This window comes from Manis javanica, chromosome 1, assembly GCF_040802235.1.
Source record: "Manis javanica isolate MJ-LG chromosome 1, MJ_LKY, whole genome shotgun sequence".
NCBI classification, from domain to species: Eukaryota; Metazoa; Chordata; class Mammalia; order Pholidota; family Manidae; genus Manis; species Manis javanica.
The window spans coordinates 81,715,993-81,739,165 of record NC_133156.1 but is presented as its reverse complement, the minus strand read 5'-3'; the positions used below and the strand labels follow the sequence as shown (position 1 = coordinate 81,739,165).

General features: G+C 36.8%; 1 protein-coding gene across 21 annotated transcripts in view; it reads right to left on the bottom strand.

The window, feature by feature from the left end:
• Window positions 1-491: 491 nt before the first annotated feature.
• The window catches only part of MEF2C (myocyte enhancer factor 2C), a 160,968-nt gene continuing 138,286 nt past the window's right edge, over window positions 492-23,173 (bottom strand). For 15 of the 21 annotated variants that reach the window (XM_037012037.2, XM_037012031.2, XM_037012032.2 and 12 more), the window contains 5 exons: window positions 13,846-14,018; window positions 12,299-12,322; window positions 11,295-11,424; window positions 10,557-10,692; window positions 492-5,194 (listed from right to left, as the gene is read on the bottom strand). In XM_037012037.2, coding sequence (XP_036867932.1) covers window positions 4,873-5,194; window positions 10,557-10,692; window positions 11,295-11,424; window positions 12,299-12,322; window positions 13,846-14,018 — 785 coding nt within the window. In that variant the 3' untranslated portion in view covers window positions 492-4,872. The remainder of the gene's footprint in view (window positions 5,195-10,556; window positions 10,693-11,294; window positions 11,425-12,298; window positions 12,323-13,845; window positions 14,019-23,173) is intronic. The other 6 variants (XM_073234259.1, XM_037012039.2, XM_037012038.2 and 3 more) reach the window with 3 other exon arrangements.

Here is a 23,173-nt window from a genome sequence, read left to right as displayed (position 1 = left end):
ATGTTTTATAGTTTCTAAAAATGTTTGAATTCACTAATTTTCTCAGATAGAAGCCTATATTTTCAACCCTTTTTTTGGTTAAGTAAACTGTTTTGATGAAGAAAAAAAAAAAGAAAGAAATCTGGAAATGCTTTCTACACCTTTCAGTTCAAAAAATAATTTAATTTACTGTATGGTAGTATCTTTTACGAGGACTTTTGTAAAATTCTGTGTATTTGAGCAAGTTGTCAAAGATCTTTATGGAGCTGTTTTGGTAAAGAAATAGAACCAGTGGACCTTGAACTTCCCACACTGGTTGAATACAAATATCACCCCCAAAAAGTGATCCAGTGCACACATCCCTGTCCCAAATATAAATATCCCTCTTTTTGAGTTGAAAACTGAGAAAGCTTTCTCATGCTTGTGTGAAAAGCTGCTTTTAAAAAACACAATAAAGTGGAATAAATTTAAACAGCAAAACATCATTAAAAAAATGCACCACAGACACTGCATCACTAAGAAAGCCAGTAACTTTACTGAATTGTCTGCAAAATACAAATTATACCTTATTTCCAGCAGGAGAAACTTTTGAAAATTCCCCACTTTTATTCACTACAGACAGCTGAATTAAGTCCCTTGAGATACACAGATGTGGTTTAACTTAGTTGTAACATCTTGTCATCTAGTGGCGACAAAGTCCAGCTTATGCCGCTGTGAGCCTCTATTTGAATATTTGTTGCAAATGCTTGTATGCCCTCATTTACAAGCTTTTTTAATGACTGTCTTTTAATGGAAACAACTCCCAGAAAAAAGAAAAAGAAAAAAAATGATACAGCAAACCATCTGAAGCAATCCAAGTCTCTGCTTACAGTGCCCCAGATCTACTTGCTCCTAGAGAACACCGGTTCTACCTTCAAACCACAACAGAATGTGCCACTTAGCTGACCTCTCTGAATTCAGCTGAGGTATGAATCAATTTGAGGTATGAATAGGGAAGGCAAAATACAATACCCGATCATGAAAGGTAACCAAAATGGACAAATTTAATGTAGAAGATATGTGGCTTGGATTGCTCCACATCTTTGGTAAAAACATATTAAGAAAAGCCTTTAATTACATCTGTAGTCTGAAGCACTCTAACAGACACCAGTATTCCATCAGTCTTCAAAAGATCTGTAGTGGCAGGAAATTAACGCCATAGAAGGGACGACACCACAGCAGATGGCACAAATGGGAGCAGATGAAGGATGCCGTGCTTAGGCAACAGCCTTTATTGGGGGTTCCAGTGGCTGCTCTTCTTTAAAAGGAAAAAAATTTTAAAAGATGTACAAAGCAATTACCCTCTGGAAAAACAAACAAAAGGATAAGAGGGCAAAAAAAATGCTCCAAGTAAAAGATGGGTACGTAAGAAAAAAAAATATGTAGAAGTGTGGAGAGGGCAGACATTCTTTTTAAGAGTGTATTGGAATTTCTTCTTTTAAATCTCATTTTAGTTAGCCTTAAAATGATCTGAGGATGACAGGTATTTTCATATTCATCATTACAAAATGCTAAATTCCACCTTTGGGAAAAAAATAAGCCATTTGACTAAAAAACACAATTTTCAAAAAGTTGAAATGAACAGCCTTCCACACACCAATGCAGACCACATACAGGTTGGGCAGCTTGCATATATTGCATCAGTGTTACCAGTATTTAAGCTTAATATTACCAAAAATCTTTTAAAATACGATTCGACATAACAATACTTGTAGCTGTGTAAAATGCTACTATGGTTCTTTTGCTTTCAATGAAGAATGTTGCCTACAGTGTTACTCTAGGATGGGTTATGTGAAATAATACTTCCTCAGGGCTCTGCCCTAAACTCCTGAATACAAAGGATTTACTGTGATAAAAACCCAAAACCATACTAGCTTTGCAAATACATAAATGGTAAATTACAGATAAGGTATAAGGGTTAAGATAGACATCGGTTGTTTACAGAAAGTGGCTCATCACAATCAAAATTGTGCTTCTCATTGAATCATCTTTAAAAAAATTCTCAAGATTATCCCTTCGCTATCTTGCCACCACTTTATAGGAGTTCAGCAGTGGGAACAAGAGATGACTGGCATCCATTTTCAAGTGATTCTGTTCTTTTCATGTTCTTATAAAACTATTGTCAGAACTGCTATAAATAGCCAAGGCTTCTGCTGGTACAATAGCTTACTTTATCTTCAGCATTAGAAATTTGCTTTTTCTTTGTTGCTGAGGCAAAGTGCAGGTAAAAAATTAATATGGCTATTTTTTCATATTTTCACATAATGACCCTTTCCCACCCACTGGTTTCTATTGATATTGATAAAATGTTTTGAAATGACAAAGAACATTTGTGATATGTTTGCATATTTCATACACATCAAGTTACAAGGATGGGTTGTAAGGATGGGATCAAGTCTATGGTGAGGAAAATTATTTTTTTTAGTATTTTTCCTCTAAGAATGTATGTGTGTATATTTTCAAGGATGATTTTCTGATTTTCCTTTGCATAAATGTTTCCTTTCATGTTCTATGGATACCTTGAGTAGTACTGGGATATATGAAATGGATGATACATATTTTTGTTTTGTTTTTAGTATATAAAATGTTAGTACAAGGCAGGCTAGCATCCTATATGGATACAATCAAAGGTGCATTATGGTCTAATTGTGGATTTCAGATCAAGTTAAGAAAAATATAGCCTAGTTAGTAAGGTCTCTTGGCTTTTGCCACCCAGCGGCAGCCTTCTACAATGAGAAACACATAGCAACTATGCAAGTAAAGGAAAAAAATGGATAAGAATGTCCTACACATGATATAGCAGTGTTGGTTTTACTGTCTATATCTTCTTTGCTGTGTATATCAATGCATATCATGGGAAATGAATCGACAGATCTTCACATTCCAAGAGAAGAAAAATCATTCCTAGACTGAAATTTCTTTTAAACAATATAGATTAACTTTTTTTTAAATGGCACTCACTTTTTAAAGGGTCTGAAAATTAATCCGTTATAGACGAATATTAGACAAGAGTCATTTCTTGAAAAAATTTAAAAAAAAGGGACATAGAGAGGTTCTTTAATGGGATTTCTTGAAATGGCTATTAAATCTCTTTATTGAAGAAAAAAATAGATGACATACATGCTTTATGCAGAAGTGACATTTGGGGGTCCTGACACACCGGGATTGTTCAACAGTCCTATATTGCTGACAAGATTGTTGAGGGTCAGTTAAAGTAATTAAAAACGGATGACGAAGCAACTATCCCTTTACCTGCTTCCTTCTTGGCTAGCACCCAGTCTTCCACATTTTTCTTCTGTGGGAATTCTGACCTTATGCATTGAGTAAACTACATATCACTTTATAGGGCCATATTTGCAGGACATGTGCCCCAATACAGCTTCTGTATTCTGGGTGTATTTCTAAATAGCTTATCGAATTCTAGGCCAAAAGTCAACCAGATAATTTAGGATACACACTTATTGTGTATTAGGGTTATGCAGTTACTGAATTCCATGGGGCATGGTAAAATGGTGAGGTCAGAAAGAGGCCCTGCATTTGGTAATAATGCAAAAACAAGCAAAAAAGAATAGCATGAAAGAAACTAATTAGTATATACAATGGATGTCAGTTGACCCAACAGATAGCAAATGTATTAAAAACAATTTAGGGTGTTGCAACGTGATATGTTCTAGTCCCACAGGTTTATCCTTTTGACAGCTGACCTTGAACTTATAAAATGTATGCAGAGTAAAAGAAAACAGAAAGAAAATAGTTACTCAAATGTGCAACTGCACAAATATACCCCCCTCCCGCTATTAAGATAACAAAACTTCTGCTATTACCATAATATTATATATATTAGAAAGCTATACACAAGCATGTTAATTTCACAGATTTTTTAAAAGATTCTTAATATTTTATATAATTAGAAATACACATTTCAAAAACAAAACTTCTACAAAGAGAAAACAGTTATCTTGGTTAGCAAAGCATGGAGTTCTTCATGGCTTAGGGTAGTGCTTTCTATACAAAAAGTCCTTTTTGGTTTTTTACAGGACTGTTTCAAACATTAGCGAAGCTATCAAGGGGGGAAAAAAACACATTTTGGCTTAAGTAAACTACAAAAAGCCACAAATGCTTTGCAAACTCTGTCTTACCTTTTATATGAAAATAAGCAAAATGTAATGTACATATTTTTATATTTTTATTTAATAAGAGATGCAGACCCAGATTTATTTATTTATTTAATTAAATACGTTAGCCCTCAAACTCCACATTTTAAAAAATAGGTATGGTCCTCTTTTAATGGTTTTTGATCCTTTTTAATGAGTGCCATACGCCAATGATATGCCTGCAGGTTTGTGAGCGCGTTCGTGGGATGTTAGGTGACCTGGCGTGTGCCTAACATTTAATACCAATGGCCACCCTTTTTGCCGGGTCTGTCCAAAACATCTATACATTTTTCTATATGTTGCATAACAGCTGCTCTCTCTTTCAGTAAAGATCTGCCGCTTTTGGCAAATGTTTCCTTTTGTCTATTTACATGTAAATAACGTTGAACCTGCAACATGACACTATCTATTGTAACATACATTTTGCAAAGGAGCACAACAGTGAAAAGAAGTTAGCCTTAAAATCTATTTTGTACAAGTGTTCTGTTGTACAACTCAAGTGCTAAGCTTATCTCAGCATTTCTGTTTATCTTTATACTGTATCACTGAGGCAATTTAAAAGTACTTTTACAAAACAGAGTACCTGACTTTTTTTTTTTCCACACACAGCACATATAATGCATATCGACCCCCCTTCCCCATTAAGGTATAGCACACACACACACTGCAAGAAAAAAAAAACTATTAAGTAATAATCTGATCATGTAGCCCATCCTTCAGAGAGTCGCATGCGCTTGACTGAGGGACTTTCCCTTTCGTCCGGCGAAGGTCTGGTGAGTCCAATGGGGGAGTGGAATTCGTTCCGGTGATCCTCTCGGTCGCTCCCGTCATACGAACTGCTACAGCTGCTCAAGCTGTCAACAGGAGATCTCCCCGCCTCGTGGCGCGTGTGTTGTGGGTATCTCGAAGGGGTGGTGGTACGGTCTCTAGGAGGAGAAACAGGTTCTGACTTGATGTTGAGGCTTTGAGTAGAAGGCAGGGAGAGATTTGGACTCTGAGATAAATGAGTGCTAGTGCAAGCTCTGTAGGAGGAAAGGAGACCCAGTTACAGATGGAGGAGGCCCGGAGCCCCCAGGAACTCACAATTATAGAAAACATCAGCTTAAAGACTTGCATAGACACCAGAGCATGCCAGAGGGGGGAAAACGTGCTTTGAAGCACTTAGGGACATCGCCTTCTTTACAGCGATTTAGGATGCCTTTGTAGAATTGCCCGGTATTAATTACAGTATTCAGCTGGTCTGGGCCTCAGGAATCATACCGCTAGTCTCTGACAGGCTCTCTAAACATCCAGGTTACTGGTTCAGAAAGATTTAACAAGACACGCCATTTAAAGCATTTTCTATGTCCAAGGACTTTCTCACTAGACTATTTCCAAAGTATGATCTAAGACTTATGATACTGTGTTTAGCTTTTGATATAGACTTCTTTGATTTACTAATGCTTGTATTTGAAAACTATTGTAAGAAGCTTGTTATGGATATAAATGTTTTCCTCAGTTTAATAAACACATACACATTAAGTCTTCAGAACAAGTGAAGAGAGCTCAAATTGCAAATGAATGGGATCCATAAAATGCTACATAGAACACTATCTGGTGGAAAGCTTGGGAGGGGGAAAAAAGGGGAGGTGGAAGGAGGTTGCAAATTGTCTGCAGAAATTTTAAGTAGCATCTTAAAAGCACTTAGACTCCCTACCCCACTGAAATTGGTAATTTGATTTTCTTCATTCTTTCTCAGTTACACAGGATGAATATACTATCTATTTTCCACATTTACCTCAACTTAATATTCCTAGTCTCTCCCTGCTGGGGCATTTAGCATACCACTTCTCTTATATTTACAATTGGCATTAGTTGAGGTTGCTCTAAAGAAGAATCTAGTGTGATTTAATTGTGTTTCTAACCCTTAATATTCATTTGTTCCGGGAGAGCAGCACTTGCCCTTCTTCCAAAGTGTGAGAGAATTTAGATACTTGAATTCTGGAGGGAAGAACACTAAGCCCTCAGGTGTCAACTTTGGATCGGGATAAACTAGGGTAACATTGCTGACATCACTTTAAAGATGTTTGTACTATTCTTACATCTGGCTGCACTGATATCCATGGCTAGAGTAAGCATTACTCACTCGTATTGTCAGGAGACTATATAAATCTCTTTTAGAGAGTAAGAGTCACCGTGAAGAATAATGTGCACAGACACACCCATTTTAAACAAAGGGAGGCAAGCCGACCTACTCCTCTAGGGAATTATGTTACTTTCTAATGGAGAGGATTAGTGGCATTAAAAATGTCATTATGAGCAGTGAGAAAATGAGTATTTATTTCAGAGGAGAAAGTGGAGTAACTTGCGGCTGGCTTTTTGGGAGATGCAATTCAGGCTCAAGATGTATAGAGAAATAAAATTAGTCAGAAATGAGTTTATCTTTGAGTGATGTTTTATACAAAAGCACCACCTACTGGCAAAAAATTACTTTCCGTCTCTTATTAATAGATGAACTAATGTCAAGAATAACATAAAGGAGAATTATTTGTTTCCCTAATAAGCCTTTTTTTCTCTGGCTTTTATGATCTTATAGAATCAAAGCAGTCTTAACATATATATCAAGATATCACATTGAGTGTGTATGATTTTTTAATCACCTGTCTATACTTGTAGTTATTTATCTGTAGTTATTATATAGTCTGTATTAGTATGCTAATTTTCTAAGAATTTTAATTAAATAATCTTTAAGTCAAGAAGATATTAAAATGGTGGGGAGACATGTGTATTTCAAAAGGATCCATAATGTAGACTATTTTATCTTGGTTCAGAGTTACTTAATGATTCATTTTGATGTCAGAGGAAATCATCTTTTGATTTCTGGAAGAAAGAATTTTCCTGGCTCTGGATAAGAAAGACTATTTCACTAAAATTTAATTAAATGCTTCTACTATGAATCACACAACTGTTTAATAATGAATGTCAATTAAGAGTCTGAAAATAAAGTGGCATATCAATAAATACTTTTGTCTGTCCTTAGACATTTAAATTGTGTTTTCACAGGCAGGGTGACATGGAAAATCAGAAAAATATTTGGTGAGTTGGGTGAGTATAAATCAGTTAATCTAGATAAATTAAGCAAAAAAAATTAAAATTCCATTTCTCTAATACTGCTTTTAGAAGCTGCATTATCTACTTATTTATTGTATCTGCCAGTGTCAACTGGCTTATATAGGTTTTGTTGCATCTCTTCCCCATCAACGATGTAACACTTCATATCATCCTGTGAATAAATAGCCTAGTCCCTAATTTTATCTTTTGGTGGCATTTCTTTTGACACTGAAAGCATATATGAAGAATTGAATAGTTATGGGGTCACTAAATGTACAGGAATGAAATGTGAGTAATATCTTGGATTCAGCTTCATTTTATGATAGTTATACATAGGATTCAAAACAGAATGAAATTTAATTGGCTAATCTGTTATTAAAGAAGTATTGCCTGTAAAAGCATTAAAAATCACTTCTCTGTATATATACTAGATTCAGATATAAGCATGTTGAGAAGGAAGTGTTTATAGACCCAGATAACTGTGAAATACTTCAGACTTGTGAGTGATAAAGATCTGGCTGGCAAGTTAGAAACCAGATATGCAATTTGCATATTATTAAGTCCTACTGCGAGTTTTCATCTACTACAGACACTTTCCAACGGGGACAACACCTACCCTTCCCATAATTGTTTAGAAATGAAACATAACTGGAGAGTTTTATTCAAATTTCCTTACTGTCTCTGCCTGAAAATTAGACTATCAAACTATATTTAGCCTAACCTTTTAAAAGTCATCTTCACTCAAAGTTTTCTCTTTTAGTATGTATTGTACACCCACATCAACAAAGATGATGTAGAGAAATGCTTCCAGAGAACGGGCTGCCTCTTTTTTAGGGGGTAGGAGAAAAACACCTAAAAATGTGAGGTCATTTTCTCAAATATTAGTATTCAAATGACTTCAACTAAACCTTGGTGACAAGTTCCTTCTGCTATCATCTCTGCTCCGTACATCAAATCAGTTTATGTCATCTATCTAACTTAGTTAAATATACTCAGATACTAGATAGTGTTAAAAGTATATTATTTCCCTGAACAAAATATGAAGAGCTTTTTAATTTTGAAAAAGAATTGTGGTGACCATTTGGCTGCTGGGAATATCCACTATGGTGGAGCTGAAATATAATTTACAGTATTTTGAACATCATTATCTATCCAAAAGAATGTGCACCCACCACACAAGAATATAAGACTACTTTGGCCTGGAAAAATATTGATGGATTAATTTACACTGTAAGGAATTAAGGAAGCTTGTATCATTTATTTTACATAAATATTACAACTTGGAATATTTTTTTCACAGGTTAACATTTAATTGTGTAGCCATCCATTTGAAAGAATGTCCTTTTGAAAAGCTACTCTGTGTGTGTGTGTGTGTGTGTGTGTGTGAGAGAGAGAGAGAGAGAGAGAAATAGGAAGGAAGGAAAGAATGAAGGTAGGTAGTTAGGTCCAAATTAGAAGGACTGGAAGGGGTGTCTTATCTATTTGAGGGATAAGGGAAGTGATTAAGTGCAATACAAACTCACAGAATAAATTCAGAGTCAAATTATGCACCATGAGAATCAGTGTTGAAAGAAACTGGAACTAAACAAAATGCTTCATACTTGGCTGTTGTAACACAGTTTCCCTTTAGTTTATCCTTTTCCTTTCTCATTTAATGAAGCCTCTATTAAGGGCAGCAGAAAATCAGTCTTCCCATGTAATACAGGAGAATTTAAAAATTATAGTATGGTTAAAAAATAAGTAAATGTCTTATATGTAAAATGCAAATTGTTAGGTGTGACTCAAAACAAAAGAAAGCTACGTTCAGAAAAAATAATATGGCTTTTGACAGTGATAATTTCTAAGGAAATTTAGTCCTCTAATGGATGAATTTTGTGAAAAATGAGAAGTAAATAGCTACCTTTATTTTTGCCAAGAAGCATGTCCAGTGGAGCTACAGCAGTGCTATGCCATGTGGTATATATTTTAGGACTGCTGGGATGGTAGATGTACTTAGTGATAATTACCTGAAAAAGTTATGGCAAGATATCTACTTGGATAGGTAAACATTTGTGAGAAAATTTAATGTCCTGAAAAGAGAAACTCTGTTGCTGATCAATACTTAATACCTCTTCAAGAAAGCAGAACGTCATGTGAATTTTACTATTTATATGATACATTTTTCAGCAATAGCAATTAGTAAATAGGATACATATAAGCAAATGGTGAATGGGTGAAGCTTCCACTACTGGAGCACTAATGTGTGTGAAATCATTTCCCCATGAATAGCTAATAGGGCAGGGGAGGGGCAAGAGAGAAGTTGTGGTATCAAACTGTGATTTTTATTCTAATCAGTGGGTAAGTCTTATTATCTCCCTAGAAATAAGAATACAGACCTCATTAACTATTCTAACCAAGTGGTTCAGCAGAAAAGTAAAAGCGCGACAGGCATATAGAATGTTTCTAAAATAGAAAACTCGTTTTCTTTAAATATTTTATGTCCTCCTAGTACTTTCTTCTTTTGAAGATTAATTAAAGTTTTGGAATTACTTGTTGAACTTAAAGGCAGGTCTTTGATTCATGTTTTAAACTTAAAAAAAAAAACCTATTTGTTTTACAGGTAGTGTGAATCATGAATTCAGGGCTTTTAAAAGGTTTGAACATTTCCATAGATAAATGATAGGAGTCATAAGGACATATCTCAAAACTACCACAAGGGGGCAGAAATACATATCTTCTGACTTTAGAAAACAGCAAAAATTATTTTTATACCCAAATTTAGGTAATTAGTACATGTATTTGCATACATATATATTTATTTTCATAGAATATCTATAAACACACAGTTATACTATGAGTATACTATAAATACATGAAATCTGTGTATTGATGGACTAATTGATCTTGTATTAGGTTAACATTAGTGTGAACTACATGGTTTATGCTAAGTGAGAAGGGTTCTCCAATATCTCAAAAACTTAAAGAACTTGAAACTATAAATGTCTCATTATGTCCTACACGAGCTATGTGAAAACTTAAACATTTACCACTGATAGAAGTGAAAACAAATGTAGTCCTTCCCAAAATAGGTTAATAATTCACCTGATTGTCACAGAGCTTCCCTCCACTTCAAGAATTAAGAAAGTAATATTTAAGCTACTTGAATGGTATTGATCTGACAATTACTTGCATATTTTGATAAAGTAGAATTTTACATCCCCTAATGGGACATTAGAGCACATTGTTTAGAGACTGCCATTTGTCATTTGAAAACGCATGCTCAAGGTTCATTGTGAGAGAAATAAAACTGCTTACCCCAGCTGACTGAGGGCAGACGGCGGCATGTTATGTAAATGCTGCTGTTGCCAGCCAGTTACTGACCCCAGGTGAAGGGCGCTGGCGGTGTTAAACCCAGACAGGGATGACAGGTCCGCGCTACTCAGAGAGTACTCTAGATCAAAGAGTGAAACAGTAAGGGAAAACAGTTAATTTGGAAACTGTAAAGTAGTGATTAAAATAAACATTTTCAAGTTTTAAAATAGTCCATTTGTATTATTTAATGATTGTCATAAAATGTTTATTTTTTTGGGGGAGGAGTTAAAACATCAGGGACAATTTTAAGAGAGAGAGATATACTATATATCAAAAAAATAAGTTTTCCATGAAAGCTTCAAAGTAGTATTGCTTGCAATTCTAGTTTATTAGAACTATTATTTTGGTATTATAAGATATACATATTTGATGATCTAGAAATGGTGTTGAAACAATCTTGAGAAAGTGAACTTTCCATTACATCAAAGAAATAACAGCTAGTGTTCCTTCAAATTGTTCTATTTTGAATTCAGGTTGGGTTAATAAAACTTCCAGTCACTTATGAAAGAAAAATGTGGCTATTCAGTGTCTTAGTGATCAATCGGTAATGGTATAGTCTCTGGATAACACAGGTACCAAATAAAGCTTCCTAACAGACTAAATAAAATGTAATATCTTTTTCATCTTGTTTTTTAATAAAAAGTATTTAATGTACTATTTGAACATGGCAAGGTTACTCACCGGTACCATATGTTGTTGAAATGGCTGATGGATATCCTCCCATCCCTTGTCCTGGTAAAGTAGGAGTTGCTACGGAAACCACTGGGGTAGCCAATGACTGAGCAGACTGGGAGTTATTTATCCTTTGATTCTTTTAAAGTAAGTAAAAAGACATTGATAGAATTTTTTAAAAAGTTAAAAATATTAAGATTTCAGTATTAGCTTTGCACATAAAGAGATAACTTGGTGCAAATCTCATGAAATTAATCATTTAACATGTGTCTCTATGAACTCTGCCAACCCTATCATTTACAATCCTTCAGGAGACCAGTTGTTGCCATAGCAACCCATTACATCAGTATCTCCTAGGCAACTGAACTAGTAACAAGTAGCATAGCTTTATTATGGGTAAAAACAGACTATGTTGAAAACTGATGAAATATGTATACTGTACTTCCATTGTTTCAGCTTTTATTCAAATGCAAATTTAAAAAAATTAAAATCAACCATGGTGGTTTTTCTGCTCAGTTTTATGTACAGCAGAACAGATGGGTAGAGTTTCATGCGATATTCTGACCAGCAGGTGGTGCTCTCATCACTTTTTTCAGATTCTTCCAAACTTGCCTCAAACTAGCAAAGCAGCTAAAGTGAATATTTAACTCCTTATAGCAAGGAAATTAAAGACTCAGATAAATTTAAAGATCATGAGACCTTAACTCTTAGAAAAATAAGTATATTCATGGTTTTAAATTTTGTGTGTGTATTAGAATGTTATTATAAAGTAAGTCCTAAATAAATGGTAAACAGCATTCACTTAAGAGGGGTTGAGACAGAAAAGTAAATAACCTGACATTCTTTTCACTTGCGAGTGATACTTGAAATTAATGGTATTTAAATATAATCAATGTTGACATACTATGTTAACTTTTGAAATCCTCCCTTTTGACTGGTGCTACCACTCCACCTAAAAGTCACTTTGGATTTCTCTTGCTGACCCGTTTCAGAGAAGCACTCGCAACACTTACCAAAAGCAGGTCGACATCCTCAGACTGAGAGCATGGGGAAGGAGTTTTATTAATTAGTGTCTGTAAATATTTATAATTGTGCAAAATCTTTTCAACAAAGGGAAAAGCATCTTCTGACAGACACAACCGTTTAAACAGTTTTAAAACCCAGACTCTAAAGATAACTCCTTACAAAGACATTCTTTGTTTCTCTTAATGAGCTGTTTGTCTCAACTGTGAAGACAATCTATCCAGTTTTCAGCACAGGTCAGTGTCTCAACATTCATTATTTCACCACCACATTTTGAAGAAAAAAGAAAAGAAGAAAAAAAGATTGTACTTTGAAACCCCACTTTCTGGAGGAGGGGAGAACTGCACCCAGCGGCCAATGAGAGACTTTACGACCCCTCACAGAATCCTGAGGAAGGTATCAGTTTTAAGGGACTTGGGATAAATCTGCTTTTAAAGACAGCCTGTCACGCATGGCCCACACTGGTTGGCTATGGCCCTGTGGGAGGTTTTATTTATTAGACCCAGTCTTTTCCGAAGGGAATGTTGCACATTACATGAATTTTTTTTGGTTGATATTCAAAATTAATCTGCACTGTGCCATAATAAACTAATCATCTTGCAGGACTGTTTTACCCTGAAGCTTGCTACCGAGCACAGAAAAAAAAAAATGAAATGTGTCTTCAGAATGATTTAAATTTGTCTACTAAATCTTGGTTTGAAATGTTCTCACTCTTAACCAAAGCTAATTTGGAGAACAGGGATGCACATCTCTTTGTGGTTGAATTTGGTCCCACAATATTATCTTCATCTTAGCCCTGCAGACCCAGGAGAAAAGGGAAAATGATAGAGTCTGGGGATATTATTTCTATTTCTATTTCTATTTCATATTCATTTATTTAGTTTTTTCTTACAAATGCTACAACTTTTTAAAAATGTAAAATATAACCTTTGTTCTCAATATGGATATGATTTTAAAACAATCTGCCTGCTTCTGAGGAAGCTATTGGCATGAAGCACATGTATGGAAAGATGAAGTAAGACAGTGCACAGGCATGCGATGCATCAGACATTATCACTTCGATATACCTAAGGAAAGAGGTGCCAATTAACAGGAGAATATTCCTTTAAAAATTACGGGACAGACTTTTCTTTGTCAGCACCTTGAGGACATAGATAGTTCAATACTGTAAAATATCTGTTATGAAATACCTCCTTCTGTGAGCTTGATTCTTCATGGGTCAAATCATATATCCCGTAAGTAGAGTAATAGATAATTTTCATCTAATTATGGATTGGAGGCCTTAAAGCAGAATGTTTTCTCTGTCTCAGAACACAAAACCTATAGTGGAGTTTACTGGATGTTTGTTTCTTTTTTCATGGAAGATGGAAGTGCGAACCAGTTACCAGAAATAATAATTAAAAACAAACAAGGCTACTGCAATAGTTTTGATGTGTTAATTTTCTGGGAGCATTTAAGTAATTCACCAAGTCAGACAAATACAAAAACAGCAAAACATATACAAAACATGATCAACATTTATTTAAAATGTAGTTACCACTGATGGCATCGTATTCTTGCTGCCTGGTGGAATAAGAACTCGGAGATCTGGTTTACGGTTATTCATCCCTAAATTCATGGGGGGAGGAGATTTTGCTTGCATATTCTTGTTCAAGTTACCAGGTGAGACCAGCAGACCTGGTGAGTTTCGGGGATTGCCATACCCGTTCCCTGTAAACAGAAGACAATGAAAGCACTCAGGAAGAAATTGGATTCAAGTATGTTTCTAGTGAATACACTACCTGGGATTAAGAACAAAAGCGTTGCAGGATAAGACACACTCTAACACACTGAGAGGTCACAGGATGCCTGGCCTAACCACAACATGAACAGTAACGCAGTCACTTACTTACTTAATATTCCTCTACAAGAAGGTTTAAAACTTTTAATGAAGAGAGCTAATGCACATCAACTTGCTCAAAAATCAGCATGTACTTTTCTTTTTCTGGTAGTGAACTTCGGGAAGAAAGTCAGACAGTTGTTCAGGGTCTAAGAAAGGCACAGAGTTGGTCCTGCACTTTAATTGATGAGCTTGGTGGTGGCAGAGGCCTAGCTGGCGTAACTCACTTTCAGTTACATGGTTGTGGTTTTATTTTGTGTGTCTGTGTGCCCTTAAATGAAGAAAGGGCATACCAGCAAGACTATGACTCCTAGGACGTGCAGGAGGAGTGGCCTCTTACCCCGATCACTGCTCAGTCCCCCTTTTCTTGAGTGATCTCTCCCTCTGGCTTTCCTCTGTCTGGTTTGCCCTCCTCACTAAGTTCATGCAGCACTCTGATGATTGGCTTTCCTACTCATGCCCAAATTTAAAAGGCAGGCCCTGTCCCAGGGACTGAAAGGAAGGCATTGAGGCCCAGGCCAAGTGCTGACTCACCCAGGCACAGGACTGGCCACCTACAGTGAACCCAAAAGGGCTTTCTTGGGTCTGTGCTGGTGAGCCCCCACTAACAGAAAATGGATGTCTGAAGATGACCATTTCTCATCATTCAAGATACACTGCTCCACGACAGAACTGCAGGCGGAGCTGAGGCAGCTGGAGCCGAGGCCCCGTCACCTGCTGTCCTCCACTGCCTCTGCTTGGAGAGCAAGAGAAGCCAACAACCTGATTCAACACCCTTGCTGGAAAACTAGACAGCCGTTTCCTGAAGCTCTCTACAGAGGAGAGCCAAACTTTGCTGTCATTATCACTACCACAAACAGTATTCATTCCCCCAGGAGGAACAATACCGTGTGCTATGCAATGAGGTACAGAGAAGACCCCAACCCTCAAAGGCCCTGCATTCCTTCATGGCATCCAATATACACACATGTAACATGTAGAATGTACAGACCCAGACAAGGCAGCCAGGGTAGGTGCCCACAGCGTCATTCAGGCACTGTTCCTGACTTCCCAGGAGGGAAGAGGTTATCCAATACAGTGATCTAAGAGGCATGAACTGCGAGTAAGAGATGCTGGGCTTGTGCAGGCCCTAGAAAAGGGTGGCGGTGGGAATTCAGAGAGCAGTTAGGGACACTGTGAGGAGCTGGCTGAAGGGGGCCCCTGAAGAGAAGAGTGCCAGAGATGTGCTGGGACACGGAGGCAGGGCTGAGGAGACCTCGGTCCAGGCTGACACATCTTGGGTTTAATGGTGGAGATGCGGGCCCGTGAGGGTCTCAGAGAAGAAGTGTAACCCCGCTTCTCAGTGGACAGAGACATCTGCTTGCATTGGGGTGGCCCGTTAGGAAGGCCTGGCGCCCTGGGAACCACTGCAATGGCCTGAGCCACTGCCACTGCTGTGGTGAGGAACTGGGAACACAAAGCATAGGCGTACTGCAGGAGATATTTATGGGAACATCTTTTCAATTAGAATATATTTGAGGCACACTGCATAGAGCACATTTGTTCTTCATATCCCATTCATTTACCTGTCTCATTTTATGCATGAATAAAAGACTGAATATATAACAAATAACTACAAGATTAAATCTTTCAATTGGATTATACATAATAGTCTTCAACTTACTGGAGGAAAAAACCCAAAATAAAACAAACACCCTCAAACTGTGTCAAGTACAGAGTAGCTGCTTAAGAAGCATTGATCGAGTATGAATATAAACTACTCTTCCATAGTAAAAATTCAAGAAAATCAATGAAATTCCCTAAACTCAGCTAAATATGTCAAAAGCCAACATTTTCTTTTACAGTTCACTTGGGCAGTTTTCTGAGGTTAAAAGCTATTCAAAGAAACAAAAACATTTACCTTTTATCACCAGGAGAAATACAAAGAATATGTTCACTTAGAAAAATGGTTGATAAAATAGAACACTCAGAGGAGTTTTATATTTACTGTGTCTTAACTAAATCATTCTTGTAACTCTGTTAAGGCTTTAGTTTTAAGTAACAGATTCTATTGGATAAAAAGGGAATGAGAAGACCAAGACAAACATTTGCCTCCTACTTCCCTGTCAGCCGAAGTTCAGACTGACGCATTGAATACATATGTCCCTTATCTATTAAGCTTGTGTGAGATCTGGTTTAAATAAACAATCAAATGAAAATTAGCTGGGTAATTTCAAAAGAAGTGGGGGAAAAAAAAGTCAGTTAAGCAGTGCAATGAAGCTTGAACACATCAGAAGAAACTACAGCCCTGGTTTGGTAGAAGCCGGCACTGGTTTGCATGGAGGAGTTATTTTGCTAAAGGGAAGTAAAACCGCTTTGTGAAATCTGTTGTCTGTGATATGACAAGCGTTGGGCCAGTGTGCGAAAATGGAAATGCTTCACGGAGGCTCCGAGAAAAGGTTTTTTTCTTTAAAAAAAAAACACATTTTCTAAAGTGAACTCTGTGAGAAATTCCAACAGAGCTTACATCTTTCTGCTCGCATTTAAAACAATGATTTGGGGCAGCAGCAGGGAAAAAAAAAGGTAAACAATATATCATAGTTTTTCATCCAATAAATGCCTTAAAAAAATTGATTTTAAAAGCATTCTATTTTTCTCTTGGAATATTTCCTGTTATTTGGAAATGATGCTGTTTTAGAAGATTAGTCACATATTTGAAGGTGTTTTCATAGTAAATGTAAAACATTTTGAACCACAATGACATTTCTTAAATTCATATTTTTAGAGCAGAAAGTTATTTTTAAGAACAAATAAAATCTGCCTTTTACCGGTGAATTTCTGCTGTTTTTTTTAGCATATCATGCCAGTTAGCATTTTGGAGCTGTATAATAACCACTTCTGTTTCCAGTCACCAACTTGTTACTCTTTTGGCATATTATAGATTTAGGAATGCAAGACTGTGGGTCCTAAACCAGTGATACAGAAACCTATCATTTGAAAATCAATGACGAATACATGTGTGTGGTTTACTGCTAAGAAGAGCCTGCATTTAAATCGGCTTGGAAACCGTGGCCTCCTCCTCACTCAGAGCCCTGTGGCCTGCGATGAGGCTGTTGTCCTAACTCCAGATAGATTCACCAAAGAGAACGGTCTCATTCAAAGTTAAGGTTGGGGAGATGGGAAACACTGCCTCTCCAAAATCTTCTAATATACAAATTCCACCTTCCTTTATGCTACATTCTGAAATTACTGTCTGCCTGGACAATTATCAATTTAGAAGTGACTGCATGCAGATGTCACATTCCCCTGACCACTTAAAAGCACAAAAATTATAAAGCATGAGTGAATGGATTTCCTGATTATAGATTATAAGAAAATGAAGAACAGACCAACTTCAGAGTCAGTTTGTTTTATAGGTTCATTTGATTAAAAATATTGTTTCACATAAAATAAAACAATTTAAGCATTCATGATATAATTTGTATAAAGGATAACAGAATCTATCTCGATTGGTTACACATTTCTAAACACTCATATTAAAAGTCGTGTAAATACACAGAACTTGAAATGTGGTATTAGAAGAAAAAAGTTTTCTCTCTTCAGCTGACTTGAAAACACTTGCTGCTTTTTTTCCCCTTCTTTTTATTGACTCCTATTTTAAGAAGCTGTAAATTCAAAGAACATATTCCTGGCTTAAGATGATGTGAGGAGGACATTTTGCCTTGTCTCACAGAGTTCAACTGAGCATGTAGCTCTCTTTGAGCCCAAGGTTCTGAAACTTTCTTATTTGGATGTTTAGACATTATGAGTCTTTTCACCTCATTTCTTTTTTCTTTTCTGGGACTTTCAATGATAAATAAGCATATAAAACTAGTAAACACAAAACAGAACTAGTCTCTATGGACCAGGGTTAATTTTTTCATTAGCAAATCTTTTCTTTCTTGTCTCTGAAATCATCATCTTTGACTATTCCTGTTACCTCTTCCAACTCCAAATCCAATCAGACACCCAATCTTGTTAATATTTCTTCAGAAATGCCTCTCTCTATCTCCACTGCCACCATCCTAGTTTAGCTTTCATTACCAATGCTTTTCCATAATGTACCAGCTGGGTCTATGGTCTCCAACTGGATTCTTCACCAGAACTGAGATGGGCTTCAGGAAGGTTGTGAGTTCTTTAAGGTGAAAACAAATTTTTAGGCATATGTATGATAATAAATCTATGTACGGTCCCAAGATTTTCTCTAAAAATCTTTCTAAAGGCTGCTTCCATCATGTTCCTTTTTCAGATCATATTTAACATTGTTGGCTCAACATCCTGTTTGGCTCTCAGAGCTGTGCACAGTCTGACCCACCCTATCTACCCAACCTAATTTCCAATGACCACAGCCAAGCTCATCCTCTGAATACACCTGAGTCTTTGCTCTAGCAGCTCAATAACCTGCAGTGTTTCCTCTCCAATTTCAGTCAAAATCCATTCTTATGGATCAGCTAATGCCCCAGCTCTTTGAAGATGCCTTTCAGACAACTTTAGCCCACTTTAAACTGACTCTCCTGTAAACTCCTGCTGCAATTAGAGGTAAGTAACACCATGCAGAGTACTAGTTATCTAAGTGTTTCAGATCCTCTCAAAGAAGATATACAGACTCTGCTGGAAAAATCAGGAATCATTCAGGAAAGGCACTAAAAGTTAAGCTACTGAGGGAATGTGAGATGAGAATTGAACATATGTTTAACTTGCTAACTTCAAATATTGAGGCTCTCTCCTCCTCTGTGCTACTTGAGACCATTTTCTATTTTAGATAATGATTTCACACTGATTACCCAAGTACACCATTAAGACAAACTGATTATCAACTACGTACTATTATAGTCAATAAATCATGCAAGTGCCGACCTACTAAGTGTGTTTTTATGAAGTTAACTGAAGTTCCTTTTCCACCTGTTGAACCTGTATTCATTTCACAGCGCATTACTTTAGCTAACTGCAAGTGGTAGAATCATTAAAGTAGAAATTTTACCTGATAAAAAAAAAACTCTGAGACACAGTATCTTTTCTTCTATATGGACAAGTGTTTACTATTACTCTATGCCAAGATGAATCTCAACAATAATTTACTGATACAGAACTTTCCACCAAAAGATGGGCTGCATGATAGGAAGAATGATGGAAGGGTGGCAATTAAGAGTGGGTAGGATTTTTTGGATGGTTCTGAGAGGAACTTCCGGAAAAGAAGGAATGCATCTCCAAGTCACATCTGTATCTGAGAAGGATGAGCGTTCCTGTGCGAAGGAAGTATCGGTCACTTTAGAGTGTGCAGTTTTCAGAAGTTGGTAAGGTTAAGCTTGGCTAACAGAAGCCTCTTAGATCATGTAACTTTATCCTGTAGACTCTATATTAAACTTTATACTACAGAAAATGTGCAGCCAAAATTAGTTTGTAAGTGGAAGTGAATTGTTAACTGTGTTAGGAAAAAAATAATAGAGGCAGGGGAAAGAACAGGTTAGAGGGTTAGACTGCTAGAGGGAGGCCAGTTAGGACACATCTGCCATAGAACACATGAGGACTGAGCTCTGACTGAGGTGGCAGAGATGGAAAGACGTGAAGGCAGATGGGAGTCCAGGACAAAGGAGGATAAAGTACTAAATCCAGGTTCTAGGGATGAGGTCTCCATTGGGGCCCTTCACCCAAACTGAGCCTTAGTTTCCTCAGTGCTAGGTGATGGCTTCGTTAGTGGGGGTGAAGCATGAAAATAATCTGAATCAGAGACACCCACAGGCTTGCCTGAGGCAGCCACACCCACGACTGTACAATAATATTAACAAGAGCAAACCCTTTATATAGTATTCTTAACCACTAACACTAACGACACCAGGCATGCACATTAAGTACACGAAAGGTACCAGGCACCTAACAACTGCTAAACAATTGTTTGCACTTATGCATAGATAGAAACACCTTGAACCCTCACAATGACAACCCTGTGAGCGACTTATAGTGTCCCTGTGATACACAATGAGACACGTGAAAAAAAGAGAGGCCCACCGACTTGCCCGGCGCCAGTGGTCCACAAATGGGGCCACGACGCGAACGAGCCGGCTGAGACGGGAGACCGCGCTCCGAACGACGGCACTGCCTGCTCCGAGAACCGGCCCTCCGCTCCGGAATTCTGGGCGTGCAGAGCAGGAGAGGAGGCGAGTGTCGCGTGGGGGCAGGGACCTGGGGGTGGGGGTGGGGCTCGAGGGACACGACGACCTGGCAGGCATAAATAGCAGCTCTGGATCAGAAGATGCTGAACGTATACAAAGAGGCACAGAATGGTGATGTTTCAAACCATATTTATGGTCTCCTTCTAAAGAAATAAATATTTACAAATAGGAAAAATTACTGGGTTTAGCTACACTAAATGTCAGAGCAGCTGTTTAACTTTCAAGGCACTGTTTTGAATGGAGATTAAGTACGCTTTAAAGGTAGATTCTGTAACATTTTGGTCAATAACTCCCCTGTAACAGATGAAGATGTTTATCCACCTACTGTCAATTTAAGAGAACAGTTTTCATCAGAACCACTTAACATGATAGTGAAATGCCCAGTATTTTATAGTATTTATCAGTTGTTGTTATCTGGAAAATAATTTTTAACATATAGGTGTGTAAAATTTACTGTTTAGTGATTTATTAATGGGATCTTATTTTGGGGAATTTGGAGCAAACTGCCACAGGAAAACATTATGTTGAATATACAGCTGAACCTCTGATACACTGATTTTCTGCTTTTACTTCAAAAGGCTTTACAAACTTATGTTTTTTTTCACCTTCATTGGAACAATTTTAAAAACATTTACAGTATACTGTGTTGTTAAACTAGAGCTGTCACAAGCATAATAATGCGCTCTACCATCAATTCGTTTTACATTTGACATTTGCAAGACTTTAAGATAAGTTAGTTTCTATTACCAGGACATTGTTCTGTGTCCCAAATAAACATGTCTTTTCATAGAAAATTACTTTAAATTGTATACAACAGACTTGCTCATATACCTCACTACTCTACTGGAAGCAACACACTTAAAATAGATTTTAGTGGAAAAATATATTATGATCTTCTAGACATCAGACCTATACTCACTTTGTCCTGAATGCCTGAAACCCTGTTTTAAGTTCTAGGAGCTCCAAGTTATTCAGCTGTTGTGAATCACAATTTTTTTTTTTTTTTAGGGGAAAGGAGAGCTTTTTCACAGGATTGCTCTAAGGGAAACAGCAACCACAAAACATTTGGAGGTCAGAAATCTGGGAATGATGAAGATTTCAATATGCTTACTATAAAATGGGGGCAAATCAGATTTCTGATTCTTATCCTGGTTAAGACTCCTGATTACATGTTTTTAAACATAAAATCAAGTCTCTATCTGGGGGTTTCTTAGGGAAATAATGTAATAATGCATAATGTTAGACTATGAAAAACTTCTGTGAAACCTCAGTGTCTTTCTGTGGTGTATTCTTAGAGAAATACCCCAAGAACACACCAAAGCCAAGACTATTCTCGGCTGTGCCAGTCAGAGGGCAGCAGACGCTCATGTCTACCTCGCTTGTCCTTGACGTTTCTTGGACTTGTTTTGCCTAGTATCTTTTGTGAAACTAACAGTCCATCTGCTAACTAGATAATGACCTTTAAACACTGAGTGCATGTAATAGGTTCTGGATTGTGAGATAGAAGAATTTTTACTTATTACTGTTTTTTTTTTACTTGTTTTTCCGAAGATTTAGAGTCCTTGTCAAAAAATAGGTTTGTGTTGGCAAACCACTATCTCATATGTCCTAACAGTCATGTGGGGCAGGTGTCATCATCCCAGTTTTTAACAGATGAGGAAACTGAGGTTCAGGGAGCTTCTGGAACTTGTAAGTGGGAGAGCTTTGATTTGAATCCAAAACACAAGCTGCTTCCACTACATTATTACAAAGGCCAGATGTTTCATATTTAGAATGCATCCTTGTATTTCTCTAAATAAAGGCACCATTTGCAAATAAGGAAGAAATTGACAATCTGATGTTTCCTGTGCACAAAGGCACTCAAAATATCATTCTACTTTGAGTTTTGATTTCTGAAGGGACAGTTTTTAATTGCACCATAAAAATGATATTGAGCTTTGCTATCTTAAAAAAGAAAATCCACTTAACAATGAATGATAGATTGATGACTCACTTAATTGTTCAGTTCTTGTGATTTTGGGGCTGTCTCTTTGTTAAAAATGAGGGGGTGTCTTCATTATTGACACAATCGCTCATTCTTTCAGTCATTTTTATAAACAAAAATATTGAGACAGTACAAATTAGAACGTGACAGAAGAGAAAGAATAATTACTTGCGGTTTTAACATTTACACAACTGCTGCAAATGCAGCAGAAGATGATAACATTCAAAGTGGAATAAGTGTGCTGCACTGCATGGTGCTACACTCCCATTCTGTCTCGGGTTTAGTAATTTATCCTCTTTATTCCCACCCCTGGGGTAGGGACTCTGGCAGACATCTCTGTGAAGCCTACTAGTGCACTGCTCAGTCACTGCACATTTTATACTGATTACTGTGACTATATTACACTGAACTGTACTTTTTGCTTAGGAAATCTAGAAGATAGACATTTATTAAGAAGCTAACATTTATTAATAGCTAACATTTATTAATAAGCACTTACTCTGGGGCAGAAACTGGGCTAGTGCTGCCTTGCATTCATTATCTTATTATTATTATTATTGCATTTAATTTTGACAACAATTCTGACAAATGAGAATTCACGGACTTTCTAAAGGCAATAATGTCACCCCCCAAATTACTTGTAAATCATGTATATTTTCCTTATTATCTGCAACTGGGATATTTTCCCAAATTACTGCTTGAGCAAAAATGTCACTCCATGATTTGATAGTTTTTTCTGAGTTACTTAATATTAAACTAAAGGTTCCTTTTTCATGATCATTATGTAAATTCATTTTATCATGTTTGAATATAT